General features: G+C 33.5%; 2 protein-coding genes across 2 annotated transcripts; one reads left to right on the plus strand and one right to left on the minus strand.

Moving 5' to 3' along the window:
- Positions 1-1199: 1199 nt before the first annotated feature.
- LOC148619117 (cyclic GMP-AMP synthase-like receptor 1) lies at positions 1200-7716 on the plus strand. Its single transcript, XM_088578681.1, has 2 exons — positions 1200-1268; positions 6596-7716. The coding sequence occupies exon 2, from the start codon at positions 6608-6610 to the stop codon at positions 7691-7693; it is 1086 nt and encodes a 361-aa protein (XP_088434807.1). The 5' UTR covers positions 1200-1268; positions 6596-6607; the 3' UTR covers positions 7694-7716.
- A 4905-nt stretch (positions 7717-12621) lies between these two features.
- LOC148619118 (uncharacterized) lies at positions 12622-13934 on the minus strand. Its single transcript, XM_088578682.1, has 3 exons — positions 13785-13934; positions 13227-13338; positions 12622-12834 (listed from the first exon to the last, which is right to left on the minus strand). Exons 1-3 carry the CDS (start codon positions 13839-13841, stop codon positions 12653-12655), a joined length of 351 nt encoding a protein of 116 aa, XP_088434808.1. The 5' UTR covers positions 13842-13934; the 3' UTR covers positions 12622-12652.
- Between the last annotated feature and the right edge of the window lie 217 nt (positions 13935-14151).

Consider the following 14151-nt stretch of genomic DNA (forward strand, 5'->3'; position numbering starts at 1 on the left):
CATAGGGCTGTCTTATAGTCGTAAGACAACCACTCTACTATTATAATGTTGATTAATGAATCTAAATATTTGTAGCGTTTTACTCCAATAAAATAAAATATTTATCAAATATTTCAAATGATTCTTATACATGTTTATCTAATCTTTGCCATCTGCCCCCCCCCCCCCAAAAAAAAAGAACTTGAGATAAAGGATACTACACACACTGTGAAGTCAGCCTCATATCTTCACCTACACTTAGAAATCGATGGTAAAGGAAAACTATTGACCAAACTTTACGACAAACGTGATGACTTTTCATTCAGAATTGTCAACTTTCCTTTCATCTGTGGCAACATCCCTTCGGCTCCTGCGTATGGAGTGTTCATATCACAACTCATACGTTATGCCAGAGTTTGCCGAAACTACGCAGACTTTTTGTATCGCACTAGAACTCTAACAAATAGGCTTCTGGAACAGGGTTACGTAGCTACAAGATTTAAGTCATCACTACATAAATTTTATGGTCGTCATCATGAACTCGTGGATCGTTATGATGTACCCATCAGCACCATGAAAACTGATTTATTCAACGGGTCATAGTTTTCCTTTCCTCGTTTGTCTACCCCGGACTTGACTTTTTATGAGCAACTCGGCGGGTGTTTCTAGAAAAGCAGAGGACGCTTACCCTACCGGTGCACCTGGTCCATGCTCCCAGTTTTTAGTGGAGTCCGAGTTGCTCATTTGCTTTTGTTACTTTGTATGTATGATTTTAGTTACTTTATGTTCTTTATTGTGTATGTCTGTTTTCCGTGTCTGGTCTTTGTCCCTGGATTACATTCTTTTGATTACCGCTATAACCTTGGTTCCCTTGATTACTCTTTAACAGCATAGACGGATTCGGGTGGAAAAAGAGGCGGCATTGCGGCCCTTTATGTAAATGAACGTTTACAAAAAACTGTTTTTACGTTTATTTGCACGTATTAAAGAGTTAAGGATTTTTGTGGGCCCTCTGGTGGGTCCCCTCTTATGTGATTCTCTGGTCCCGCCACTGAACAGTAATGTTGTAGAAATATTTAAAGGCGACACCTAATCATTAACATATACTAGCTATGATTATAATTATTCGTGTAATATTTCAATAATTATTGCTTTGCGCCGGTACTTTGAGTTAAACCTTCATTTGAATAAACCGCCAAATATAAGTTTTGCAAACTTATAGTTGCGTCCCTTTCTTTCAGTACACATTAAAATCCAGAACACAATGAGCACTACATGTGGTTGACGAGGTATGCAAGTTTTGTTTTTTTGCTTTAAAGAACATTGACAACTTTGGTCAAGGACTATTAATGCTTTATTTACTTAGAATTTATTAATGATTGGTGAAATTTTATGGGTTTAAGCGCTTTATAATGTTTTAAACTTTAAAGAGTGTTACTTTTTTCAATACCGTAAAATGCGCTAAATAGACTAAATGGTTATGAAAGAATATTACTTTTACAAAATATTCCCATTAAATAAAACTGCCTAATTGTTTGTTTCAGTTCACATTGATTGATTGATTGATTGATTGAATGAATGAATGAGTTGATGTAAATAATATATACGTTTACAATAATATTTACTACGCATGGTGTTGTAAAGGTCAATGTCGTATGGTATGTTGTCGATTAATGCGTTTAATGATTAAGTACTTTACTGCTTTGTTTATATTACAATTAACATTAAATTATTAGTAAAAATTAAGTAAATAACAAACTTCATTTCTCACTGTATATTTTTCACATTTCAAAGATTTACTTAAAACATAATTTGGTTTGAAAAGGTATTGTGCAAAAGTTATAAATAGACCAGATGGATAATATTAGATATAAGATATTTTATAATGAACTAAATCTTATTGAATGTGAAGGTTACTCTGAGATAAGATTCGACTATTTGCTGAATTATTTTATTGACTGGACCTGGACTCACCGATGAGTAGAAAAGGGACTCTAAACTATGTTTAACTACAAGACAATTTCTAACGTTATATTAGACTGTCATAAATTGCACCGAACTATTCTTTTATCCTACTGACAATCTCTCTCCTTTGCGATAATTTATTTTGAATAAAAGGTCAGTGCATCATAAGCCTTTTTGGGTGGCAGTATATTATTTTGGCTGTGCAGCAATATACCTTCAACTCCTGAATATGGTGTTTATATTTCACAAATGATTCGCTACGTTAGAGCAAGTACTAACTGCTCTCATTTCCTTGAACGCCATAAATATCTGAGTAACATACTCCTGAATTAGGGGTATGAGGAAATGTGTCCCAAAAAACAGTCCGTGGTTAAAAAAAATCAGTTTCTTCTAAAACAATGAGTAATCATTGCTAATTGTAAATCATTCTTTGTGCTGATGTGACCACTGATTTACTGATTATAAAACTATAGCATGCAAATGATATTTATTCACCACCGGTATATTCACGCTGCAATGTTCAAGGCGCTGTAAAACTTAGATTTAATCCACCATTCGTTTGAAGTGCCTGTACCAAGTCAGGGCCATTGCGGTACCAGCTACTCCGGTGATATTATATTTTTTTTGTCATATTAAATTTTGACTTGATTATGGATCGAATTAATGTTCGATAATTTTGTTGTTATTATGGTATTCTATCTAGAACGGATGTGGGATTGGGATTTTTTATCCGTCAACAAACATGGCCTCCGTTACTGAAATAGAACAAAGGGGCCAGACAGCAGTTTTTCGCATTTATCTCCAAAACCGTTAAGTAAAGTCAAATTCTGATGGAGTAAAGTGTTCAGAATGGAAAAGTATATTTGTGGTCAAAGTTTTATGAAAATCTGTTAAGCCTTGTTGTAGTTATTGCCCTTTTTATATGTTTTTGTTTTGCTATTTTTAATGTTATTACTTTAAAAAAATTCTCCTGTGTAACTACTAGACAGATTTCAGTGAAAGTTAATATGAGTACTCCTTAGGTATGAACATTAGGAATTTTTATTGAAGAAAAAACAAACCGGCTTCTACAAAACTATGATGTGGCTCATTAAGCAACGTGAGTAACTCAGCCTCTAGTTCTTTTTCTTCCTCGCTCAAACCCTTAAGTACGCTATGTTTACTATACCTATCTTTCTTTATATGTACACACTTATATCTAAAACTATGTACTGTTCCGACCCCACGTCCATGTATAGTTCAGAATTATATTTACATATGTTCATGGTATGCTTTTTTATTGCTTTTAGTTTGTTGTTTCATTAGCTGTTAAATAGTGTATTTGTATTATTTTTAATAATTATTCGCACTTGCAACTTAAGGCAGCTTGAATTCTAAATGGTCTGCCCATATTTACCAAAAAATAAAAGAAACTTTCAAATATTTTGTAACATGAATAGAAATCAGAATATTTGTGCAATCTTGTTCCCAAACAATTCAAAGCATGATTAACTATCTCCTACGAAACAGAGACGATGTAATCGTTCCTTTTTATAGACTGGTTAATTTGACATCTGGGTCTTTTTTTTGTCATCTACTATAAAATCTACAATATAGACCAGCAGACTCCATATTAAAAGGTGTAGGGGCATATACACCATGATTTTGATAAAAAAATATCAACTCTGTTGTAATGACATAAATTGTTCAAAATAAAGTTATATGATATTAAGGAGCTGTTTTTGTAAGAATCATGCAAAATCTGAAAAATGTGATACACCCCAAAGAAGGCTAATTATTTTCATTTTTGTAATTAAGCTCCTTAATGAAATGTTTTCATTCGTAGTTTTAGTAATACATTAAATTAAACACTGAAATATTGCGAAATGCATCTTTACATGTATATAGTCAAACTTAGGAACAAATGTTTTATAACTTCTGTATAACATTAACAACAAACATGTAAACAGCATACTCTAGAATAAATCTACAGCTGTCAAAAACAAGATTTGAAGTCTGAAATTCATACAGTTCTGTTCCTAAATGTATAATGCAGTGATATTGACTTTAGCTGAACCTTAAATTGTTTTATGGGTTTGTACTATGAAATGTGTAATTATTCATTCAAATTTTCATGCCCTTAGGAGACAATCAACGTTGAAAATTTAATAGATTCTATTGTATTTGAATGTCATTTACAGAGTAATCTTCCTTAATTTTGAAATCCACAGTGCATTCTATATAGTTTTTATCTCCTTAGAACACGGGTTATATGAAAAATTTAATGTTTATTTCTGTTTACTATGGCAATTCAAAAAAATATCAAAAATAAAAATATATAGGCTTTTTACCCATGAATCACTTTTTGCATGATTCTTAGCTGGATTGCTACTTTTATATATTGAAAATGAATCTTTTGAATGTTATAGTTTTGGTCATTGTACTGGCGTCACAATGGTGCCAAAGTTATACAAGTTTTACAAAATAAAATGCTGAAAATTGTACATTTTGTTGTCGTTTGGACACATTTACAGCCAGAAATGTCCACACCCATGCAAGAAACAACTTTTAATTTTCACATTAAACTATGTAATAATGAATGCATTCTCTGTATCTGTTTTTTTTTTCTTTTAGTGCAAGAATTTTCGGAAATCCTTATGTTTTACTATTTTATCAGTTGTTATGGATTCAATATTTCAAATTCATAATTACATTTAACACTTTCAACACTTTCTGATTAATTTTCAGTTGTACTTGAGGCCAATAGGAGCCCCTCATGCCCCTTCTCCTTTGAATTCGAACTAAAGAAACTGAACAAGACATTATTCTTGAACACTCTCTTTACGATGCAAGAAAGCTAAATATGATCTTGGTACAACTACGATATTTACTGGTTTATGGGTGTTTTATCTCGTTCCCGAATAGTGACCCCGGACATGGCATTTTATGAGCACCTCGGCGGTTGTTTCTAGAAAAAGCAGAGGAAGCTCATCCTACCGTCATACCTGGTCCATGAATCCAGTTTGTTGTGGAGTCAGGGTTGCTTATTTACTTTTATTTCTTTTTTACATGTTATTTTATGTTCTTTGATGTGTGTGTCTAATTTTTCTTCTATTCTTTATCCTTCGAATGTACTTTTTTTTTTATTTCTGCTCGAATCTTGGTTTCACTGGTTACTTTTTATAGAGTAAAAATTGTATCTGACCCGTCATGCCATTGAGGAAAAGTGCAGGAAAATGTGTACCATTTTTAAGTCGCAAATATTGTTAATGACTTCTTGCACTCGTAATTTCAGTACTTTACATTCGCATATGATTTGCATAATTATATACTACTACTCCACATTAAGCTGCTGGTCGCTGCCGTGTTTACCGTCATTGCTTTATAGTTATAGCTTCATGAGAGATCAAAATGTACCTCTTAAATATCATACACGTATTCTACGTGTGTTTTTTGCTTGTATGATAACGGAACGTTTACACGAAATGATGAAATAATCGGTTAGCATTGAACATTACCCAGTTACATGTACCGATTCAGACACAGGGCTAGTTACAATTGACTGTATAAGTCATACACATTATCAGGGCCCCGTTGTATATATATTTATAGTCATTGCCAGTTGTTTAATCTAGTTCCTAATCTGGTTCCCTGATCAATATCATAAAGCGACCCAAAGATCGCTAAACATTTGAGAGGTAACCTGTTGTTTTGATTGAAAAACATTCGGGTCATCATGGTTACGAAAGAGTAATCATATCAGGGGAACCAAGCTCCTAGCGGTAGTCACACGATTTTAGAGCATATCGTATTCGTGACATTTCGGATGTTGAAAGCGAGGCAAAATCAGTGGCATAGAATATTTGATGATGATCGACTATGAAGAATTCAATCTTTAATTTTCTTAATTTGTCCACTTTATAGTTCATGACTACATTAAAACAGAGATTTCACTTAGCTTATATACAACACTTCACTGTACACAACATCAGCAATTTGTACGTTTGTATATTGGTGTATTTTGTAACAACTGGATCGTGTTAACATTTCTTACCTTAAAATATTTCCCCGTGCATGCCCGGGTGTCAAAAGAATAGGCCTGCAGCAGCCCTAAGCTTGTCGTAAAAGGCGACTAAATAGTGCTCAGAAACCTAACCGGGGGCTAGACGCTCTGCCCACAGAGCAACTGGGTCGTGTGCCCCAGGTAATGGAATGGGGTACCCCTGGCGTGTTACATGCTGGGGTTTTCAGGCTATAATACGGAAAATCTGACCGCAAACCATAGTGGTGCCACGTGTTGGGAAAGATGTCACGTTCCTTGCACGTTAAAGAACCCTGCTGTGGTATTCGATAGGAGTAGGAACCTTTGCGCTCTGCCACAGGAGGCCAAATTGCCCGACCCTACCCATTCCCCCTTTTATCTTGTCTCAATCAAAATTTGTCGACCTTATCATCCTTGTGTCCCATCCCTTTTTTCACTTCATCATAATTTCATGTTCATTTTATCCCATTTCATGTTCATCGCCTGAATATAGCTGAAATATTGCTGCTCGGGCGTTAAACCCCAATAATCAATCAATCAATCCTTAAAATATTGTAATCCTACATGTAGATATGTATTTCGTACAAAACTTTGTAAGTATGTTTAAAATTGCTTTCTTTTTATTTATAGGTGAAAAGAAATATGGCTGATATTTTAAATGAGTTTCATCGGACATTTTCCAAGACAGACTTTAGTGAAACACACTCTTTCATATCATCTACTATGAAGACTATCGAAACTATATTTCAGTCTGTTTCAAATCTTGATCAACGATTTGAATCGAAAGGGGGAATAGTAGGGTACGTTGGTTGTCACATACCCTCGATCAATTGTTCCGAAAGTGATGTTTTATTTCCGATAGAAATCGATGGTGACACTATTTCAACAGACCTTCCTGAATATGTAAAATTCAAACCATCAAAAACTGCATCCGAAACGTGGAGTGATTGTTTGGATAAAAATGGATGTATTGACCCAAAACTTCTATCTGAAAAATTTGACATTTTGCTAGAGCAAAGCATATCTAAGCAAGAAATGGTACCAGTCACATTAACAGGAAAGGGTTCTACAGCAACAACAATTCAGTTTCTTGACCCTTACAACGGTGTTTCTATTGACGTTGTTCTTACTATTCAATGTAAGAAACAATCAGTTTTGTCACGATGTAATCCATTTTCCAAGACAAAGCAACATCAGATCTGGCCAAGTGATGAAACATTGCTGAAAATTCAGAACCGAGGTATAGAACTAGTTGCTAACACATACGGACAGAACCATGGCATGTGGCGATTGTCATTTTCATACGCAGAGACCAAGCTTTTAGACAATGCTAGAGACGTTTTCCATATATTTGGGAAACTGTTTGTTATTTTGAAGGTATTACGAATCTTGTACTTACTTCCAGCTGAGAAACGAAACGTAGTGCCTAAATTCAAATCATACCATCTAAAGGTTATCATGCTACATGAAGCATTAGATTATCCTAATAAATCTGAATGGGCAGACGATAAACTTGAAGAAAGGTTTACATCTCTATTAAATCGATTGAAAAACTGTTTGCAAGTAGGCAGTCTACCGCATTTCCATCTGCCAGGAATCAACTTGTTTGTTCATGGTCCCCCATCATTTTTATTGAAGCATGACATTTTTGAAGGCAACGCGATGACTTATATAAATCGAATTGTCAAAGAAACTAAAGACGCACCAAATGACAATTACTTCTATTAACGAAAATAAATCATTGAAACTTCTTATCTTGTATACATATGTTACATTTTTCCTATGTGTAAAATAAAAGCCAACCATTCGGCAGTATAATTAAATGTATGTCGCTATAATGGACTTACTCGACTGATTAGATATGTTTATAACCTAATATGAATCATAGGTCGTCCTTCAGCCGTAAACTACCATCGGAAATATAGATCTAATGTAGTCCATTGTTTTGTTAATATATGTAGTTTCAAAATTGATTGTGTTCGGCACATTTGTTGCATACTGATAAGCTGATTAATCTGACTTCAGGTCGCAATTTGGTTGCCCACCCACGCACCTCCCTCCCTTACTTATTTTAATTTTCATATTTTAGTCTTGCTTATTTTTGTACAAATGACAGTTTTCCATCTATTTGATTTCTTCTTTACAGCAAAACAAGCTCGGGCTCTGGGCTTTGTTTATTTGTGTGTAATAATGATGTTTGTCGGTCTGGATGTCTTGAGTATAGTGAAACATTCCTAACAGATTATTTGAACTGAGCATTTCAAAACATTTTTTGAGACCCTATATTGTTAAATTCTGCAGAATTGTATCACATATATACATTATTTTGCGATTTCTAAACAAAATGTCAAAATTTTAGTTCAAGCGACGTTGAGAGGACAGAAAACATCAGCGACATTTTAAGTGTAAAATCATTTTCTTCGATTCATCTTTCATCCTCCAAACAGGAATAATCAATCAACACACAATTCATTAAAGAATAGGTTATGGCCTATGTCAATCATCTGTTTAGGTTATAGTCTATGTCAATCTTCTGTTTAGGTTATAGCCTATGTCAATCCCTCTGTTTAGGTTATAGTCTATGTCAATCTTCTGTTTAGGTTATAGCCTATGTCAATCCCTCTGTTTAGGTTATAGTCTATGTCAATCTTCTGTTTAGGTTATAGCCTATGTCAATCATCTGTTTAGGTTATAGCCTATGTCAATCTTCTGTTTAGGTTATAGCCTATGTCAATCATCTGTTTAGGTTATAGTCTATGTCAATCTTCTGTTTAAATCGAATCAAATTAAATAAGTCGGCGAAAGCAGAAAACAATAACAAAAATAAAGAATGAATGGTATAAAGAAAGGTTAAAAATGAAAGGAAAATTGCTACAGAAATTAATATTACTGTGACATGATTTGAAAGTGATACATATAAACGTGAGTTGTTTGTTAAATACATGTATGTAATAAGTAACCGTGACTAGTATACTGATTAAGCCGATTTTCCTAATTAAAAAAGGATGCCAGTGCACCGTGTCTAGAGACCTATTGAATATAGAATGGCAGGGTCGGATCCAGACACTTTGAAAAGGACGGGTGTGCCAGCAAAGTTTCCTCAGAATAGGAGGTGCCAGAACATTATTTGTCATTTTTTTGGGTCAATTTTACGTATGCAAATGACTAGTGTTCCAGTAAAAGGGGGACAACCCCTTGCGCCCCTCTGGATCCACCACTTAATGAAACAAAATAGAAAATTTAAGACAATATTCACGATGAATTGATGCACATGTTTGTCATATAAAGGGGGTACATGTATTTGAAGTTTTAAAAAGTAAGGATGTGTAAGAGTTTTTTCTTTTGTTTATTTTTTCTCAACATGATTGTTGGAAAATAAATATTCACATGTATGATTTTTATTTTTTGGTATTCATGTGACTATATTTAAAAAAATTACTCATTGCTTTTTGTTGTATTTTCTTAACCCTGACATTGTCTTATCCGGTAAATTTGCGCGTAGACAGGGATCAAAGGATTTTACAGGGTCATGGAATTTCTTGCAAAAAATTCCAGACCACACTTCGACCTCAGAAAATCAAATTGCCATTGTCTAAACCGTGAAATAAACAATATTCTTAGTGGTAACAGTCAATAAACTACTTTTGGTTTTTTTTCTTAATTGCTTTGATTCATCGTTGCATCGAAAATATTTTTTTAATTTCGTGACTTTTCGTAAAGAAAAAAATATATCTGCCTGGATCTAGGCATACATGTAATGATGTTTTTTCAGATTTTTTTTTCGCGCAAAAATGTCACCATAATGATACATGTACATGCTTGCTAAATTAATGACTTCGGTCGGCATGTTAAAGACCACTTCGGGGTTGGAATTTTTATGTATCGACGTGAAGGACAAACACATGTTTGTTTCAGGACATATATAAATATATAAGTATGTAAATAGTTTAATGTAGAGTGAACGAATAAGAAAATTAAAAATCTTGGCACTTAAGTAAGATAAAAACACCGTTATCGCAGTTTTGTGTAAAAATCCTGCTAGTAACTTTTACCCAAGTTAAAGCTTTATCAGAAAGTTGTATACTGAAACAGATAGTTCGAGGTTATCCAAGAGTTAGGTACACATGATGCGAAAAGAAAACTATTTTGAACAAGATATATCCGTTTAAATTTATTGTCATTGAAATACAATTTTCTTTGGTTTCTGTAAGTTCTGTAGTATTGGATGATGCCAAATTAAAAAACGGAACATTAATTATACAAAACACTGGTGAAGTGTGTTGATATGAGCGATTTCGTTTCGTGACTGTTAACGCATGCAGGATCTACTTTAAGTGACTCTCTTATGATATTTGTTCATTAGTTCGTAATTAACCTATATAAAATAAATGACAAAATAATTTACGGAAAAAAATAAAATATCGATTTTTTATTTTCAAATGCATTTTGTAACTACGCTCAATATTTGAAATCAATTTCAGCATGATTTACATACAGTATTTTATTTTTGTTTTGTTTAAAATGCTTAAGTAAACAGAAAATATGTGACTTTTCATAGAACCCTTGTTCATAAGAGATAAAAATTATAGAATGCACTGTAGAATTCAAAATTATTTAATGTGCAAAAAAAGTCCAGCCATTTTGTCCTGAACCGCAAAAACGCTTTGTACGTTTATGTCGCAAAATGGATACGAAAACTTTTTAGGGAGTATGTAAAAAGGTATGAAAGGTACGAATATTCCTTGCGTAGCTATATATAATAATGTTGTGTTCAAAACTTAAATTACCTAATGTGAATTATCATGTGAAAAACTGTTATCCGGTGTATGTTGGATGTCATAGGCCGATCTAGTAAATGGGAGAGTGGTTTATACTCAAGTACTTTGGTTGATGATATTAAGATCAACGGAAGGGAAATCAAGCGAACCAGGATTTGAATGGTAATGAAAACACACGAGCGGACAGACCCCTATCAGGTCTGTCAGGCCCCCAACGATTCGGAATTTCTGGTTCTGCTACTGGACGTGTTATGAGTATTCATTTGAATGTAAAAACATACAGAAAACAGACATTGTGTTTGGTCAAAAAGTAAACTAAACTGTATTGCCTCCTCTCAAACATCAGTCTTACTTAAATATTCGAAGGAAAAGGTACCACAAATCCAGCTATTCGGGACGAATTCCGAAATTATATGTATTTTGTTGTAGCAATAACGTCGGTATGAACACCATGCGCTACGTCATAGGAGTTGTACTTAATTCTTTTTCAAATATCAGTCCTTGGTTGAAAAATACTCAGTTTATTCTAAAACAATGAGTAATGCTTGCTTTTTGTAAATAATTATGCTGATATAACCACTGGTATATGAATGCCACAATGGGAGAGGAAGGTTTAACCCACCACTGCGTTTGAAATGCATGTACCAAGTCAGGACCATTGCGGTACCAACTGTTCTGGTGCTGTAATTTCTATTTTGTCAGGTTTATTTTTGACTTGATTACGGATCGGGTTAGTGTTCGGTGGTTTGTTGTTACCCTTATTTACAAATCTTTGTAGGTGATTTAGTGGTCATCTGACAACTCGTTGTATGGGTCTCCTTTTTCTATTTTAATTCGGGGTTTAACACGTTTAAGTTATAACTAGAACATAAATGTGAACTTTTGTCTTGGACTGCAATTGTTTGCAAAACTATTCTATAAAACTCTAACAATTACTCACTAAACTTTATTTTGGTTGAAACATACAGGATTTATTTAAGCACATGAAATACTCTTAAAATATAATGATGCACTTTAAAATTGCAAGTAAATTGAAATATTCAAATATTACTGTTACTGTTACAGTTGAATTCTGCGAAACTTTTTTATTTACCTGCTCATTGTGTGATTCTATCGTCACATATACTTTTAATAATGTACGCCCTTAAAGATGCTTTTTATGATACGGAATGTTTAGTTTTGAGATATTGATATATGGTTCTCTCCTCTGTCAGTTACCTTTTTAGCATCATCAATTATTTATGATTAATTAATGTATTTGCTTAAATTTTCATGATTTTACTGTCTTTTTTTTAAATTTCATTTGTATATTCATCATATATATGCTGAGGAAATCAAGATATGAACAAAATAACTGGACAAGCGCCAAAACAAAGGCCGCGACCTATAGCCCCATCATTTATCATTAATTACATTTCTATATCTTAGGTTAACATTGCGCATAGATTGTGTCGATTTATACATGTATGTGTGGAAGCTAATAGTGGACCACTATGAGTCCAATTTCTCGAAATATATTCACCCAAACGCAACATATTCATGTAGCGTTTTGAAATGGTTACGGACTGACACACAGACAGTGAGACAATACTGGATACAAGCGCGCTAAATTATTGCGCTATTGTAACCTGTTTCTATTTCGGGGCCCAGAATATTTTATTGTCTCAGTCACCAGGACGCTTTTAAAATGGGGGTAATTCTTTAAATAAACAAGAAAATCGGACCGGTTACCTTCAACACTTCAAATATATATATATATCAGCTGGTGGAGATTTAACAAAAAAATGTTGGAACTTATTACTGATATTCAATGAAATATAACTAAGAACTTTAGTACTATAAAATAGAAGTAAAAGAAAACATTGCATGAATCAAGAATGACTTCAGTTACGTTTATTAATCAGTAAAACTAAGCTTTTGGGGCACACAAATAATCCCCAGGCAGTAGTTTCCTCTTGGACTTTGCAGAGGCTGTTGTTGTGTAAGGGAAGCGAGTACATGTTAATCCTGGACCACAGCTACAATGACCATTTACTTTATCAAACGGATTACATCTGGCGCCGTCGGTAAGGTATCGCTCACACCAACCTCCTGCAATACTCAATATAATGCTTATGTACATTCATACTTCTCGTTTTGGTGACTTTTGAAATAATTAAAATTTTCCTCCAACGATTTACTACAAATCACACGAAACAACTGCAGATTAAGAAGTCCTACTATTATTCCAACTTTAACGAAAGTAACGAACAGAGTTTCTAATATCAATTTTCGTTAATTCTCTGCTTATTTTGTCATGATAGAAAGTTAGTATTGGCTGCTACATTTGATTTAAAAAAAATGTATGGTTTTGATAAATAATTTGTCTGCGGCACTGTTGTTTAATTTTGATAAACTGTTTCAATCATTGCAGACGATTCCCATAATTTCATTTTTCAGCATTAAAACAAATCAAATCAATTTAATTATATATTTATCTGTACCTTGGTGCATTGCTGGAAAAACCGCCCTCTTACTGACGATCATTGGTCCTTCATGATAATAACAACACTCCAAGGGTTGGTTACATTGGGAATCCTGCGTGCACTGTGTTCTCTGAAGGAATCACAAGTATAAAAGTGTGTACAGCCATAGCATCTAACCTTAATCTGAATACGACCTTTAAAATACCGCGCCGCCAATAGAATTATAATAAAGTCCATTGCATTATATTGTATTGTACAAAAATAAGTTAATATAAATTGAAAGGAAATATTTGGAAGAAAAAACATTACCGCAAGATAAAAAAGTACAAATTATTATCAGAACATTTAAGAAAGAAACAAAGAGGCTATAAACATCACAATAATCTGCTATGTATTTACAAAAGTATTTCTGCTACTAGCGTGCAACTTAATTACGCTATACAATGTCTTTTATGACGCTGAATCAGTATAATTAAAACAATTAATGTGCAAACAGTCAGAACTCATTTCAATGAACAGGTTTTGATTATAATAAAAAAAAAATACGTTTTAAATATATGTAAATGTAATGCTTACCGTTTCAGACTTAACATATGCCAAAACAATGAAGAGACTAAGCACTATTTTCAACATGGCGATATTTCGTTTCGATGAAAAACTAGGGAATAAAGATAAGATACGAGTCACTTAGAGTGTTCTAGAAAGGAGACATTGTCATTAAAGACTGTGAAGTATGATGTAAACAGGTTGTGTCTTTGGAGATATTTAATCATTTCAGTGTTTTAATTACATTTGTATCATACACAGAAAACTTCATGACATTTTTATTTTTTTGTTTCTCATGGTCACTTCTAATTAAACGTTCAGCGAGTAAAAAGATCAGTGAATTATCAGTCTCCTTATAAGTTCTTTCGGAAGTTAAAAGAATTGTTAATATTTTCCT

This window comes from Perna viridis, chromosome 4 (assembly GCF_037379345.1).
Source record: "Perna viridis isolate PV_CMFRI_1.1 ecotype Kerala chromosome 4, ASM3737934v1, whole genome shotgun sequence".
In the NCBI taxonomy this organism is placed as follows: Eukaryota; Metazoa; Mollusca; class Bivalvia; order Mytilida; family Mytilidae; genus Perna; species Perna viridis.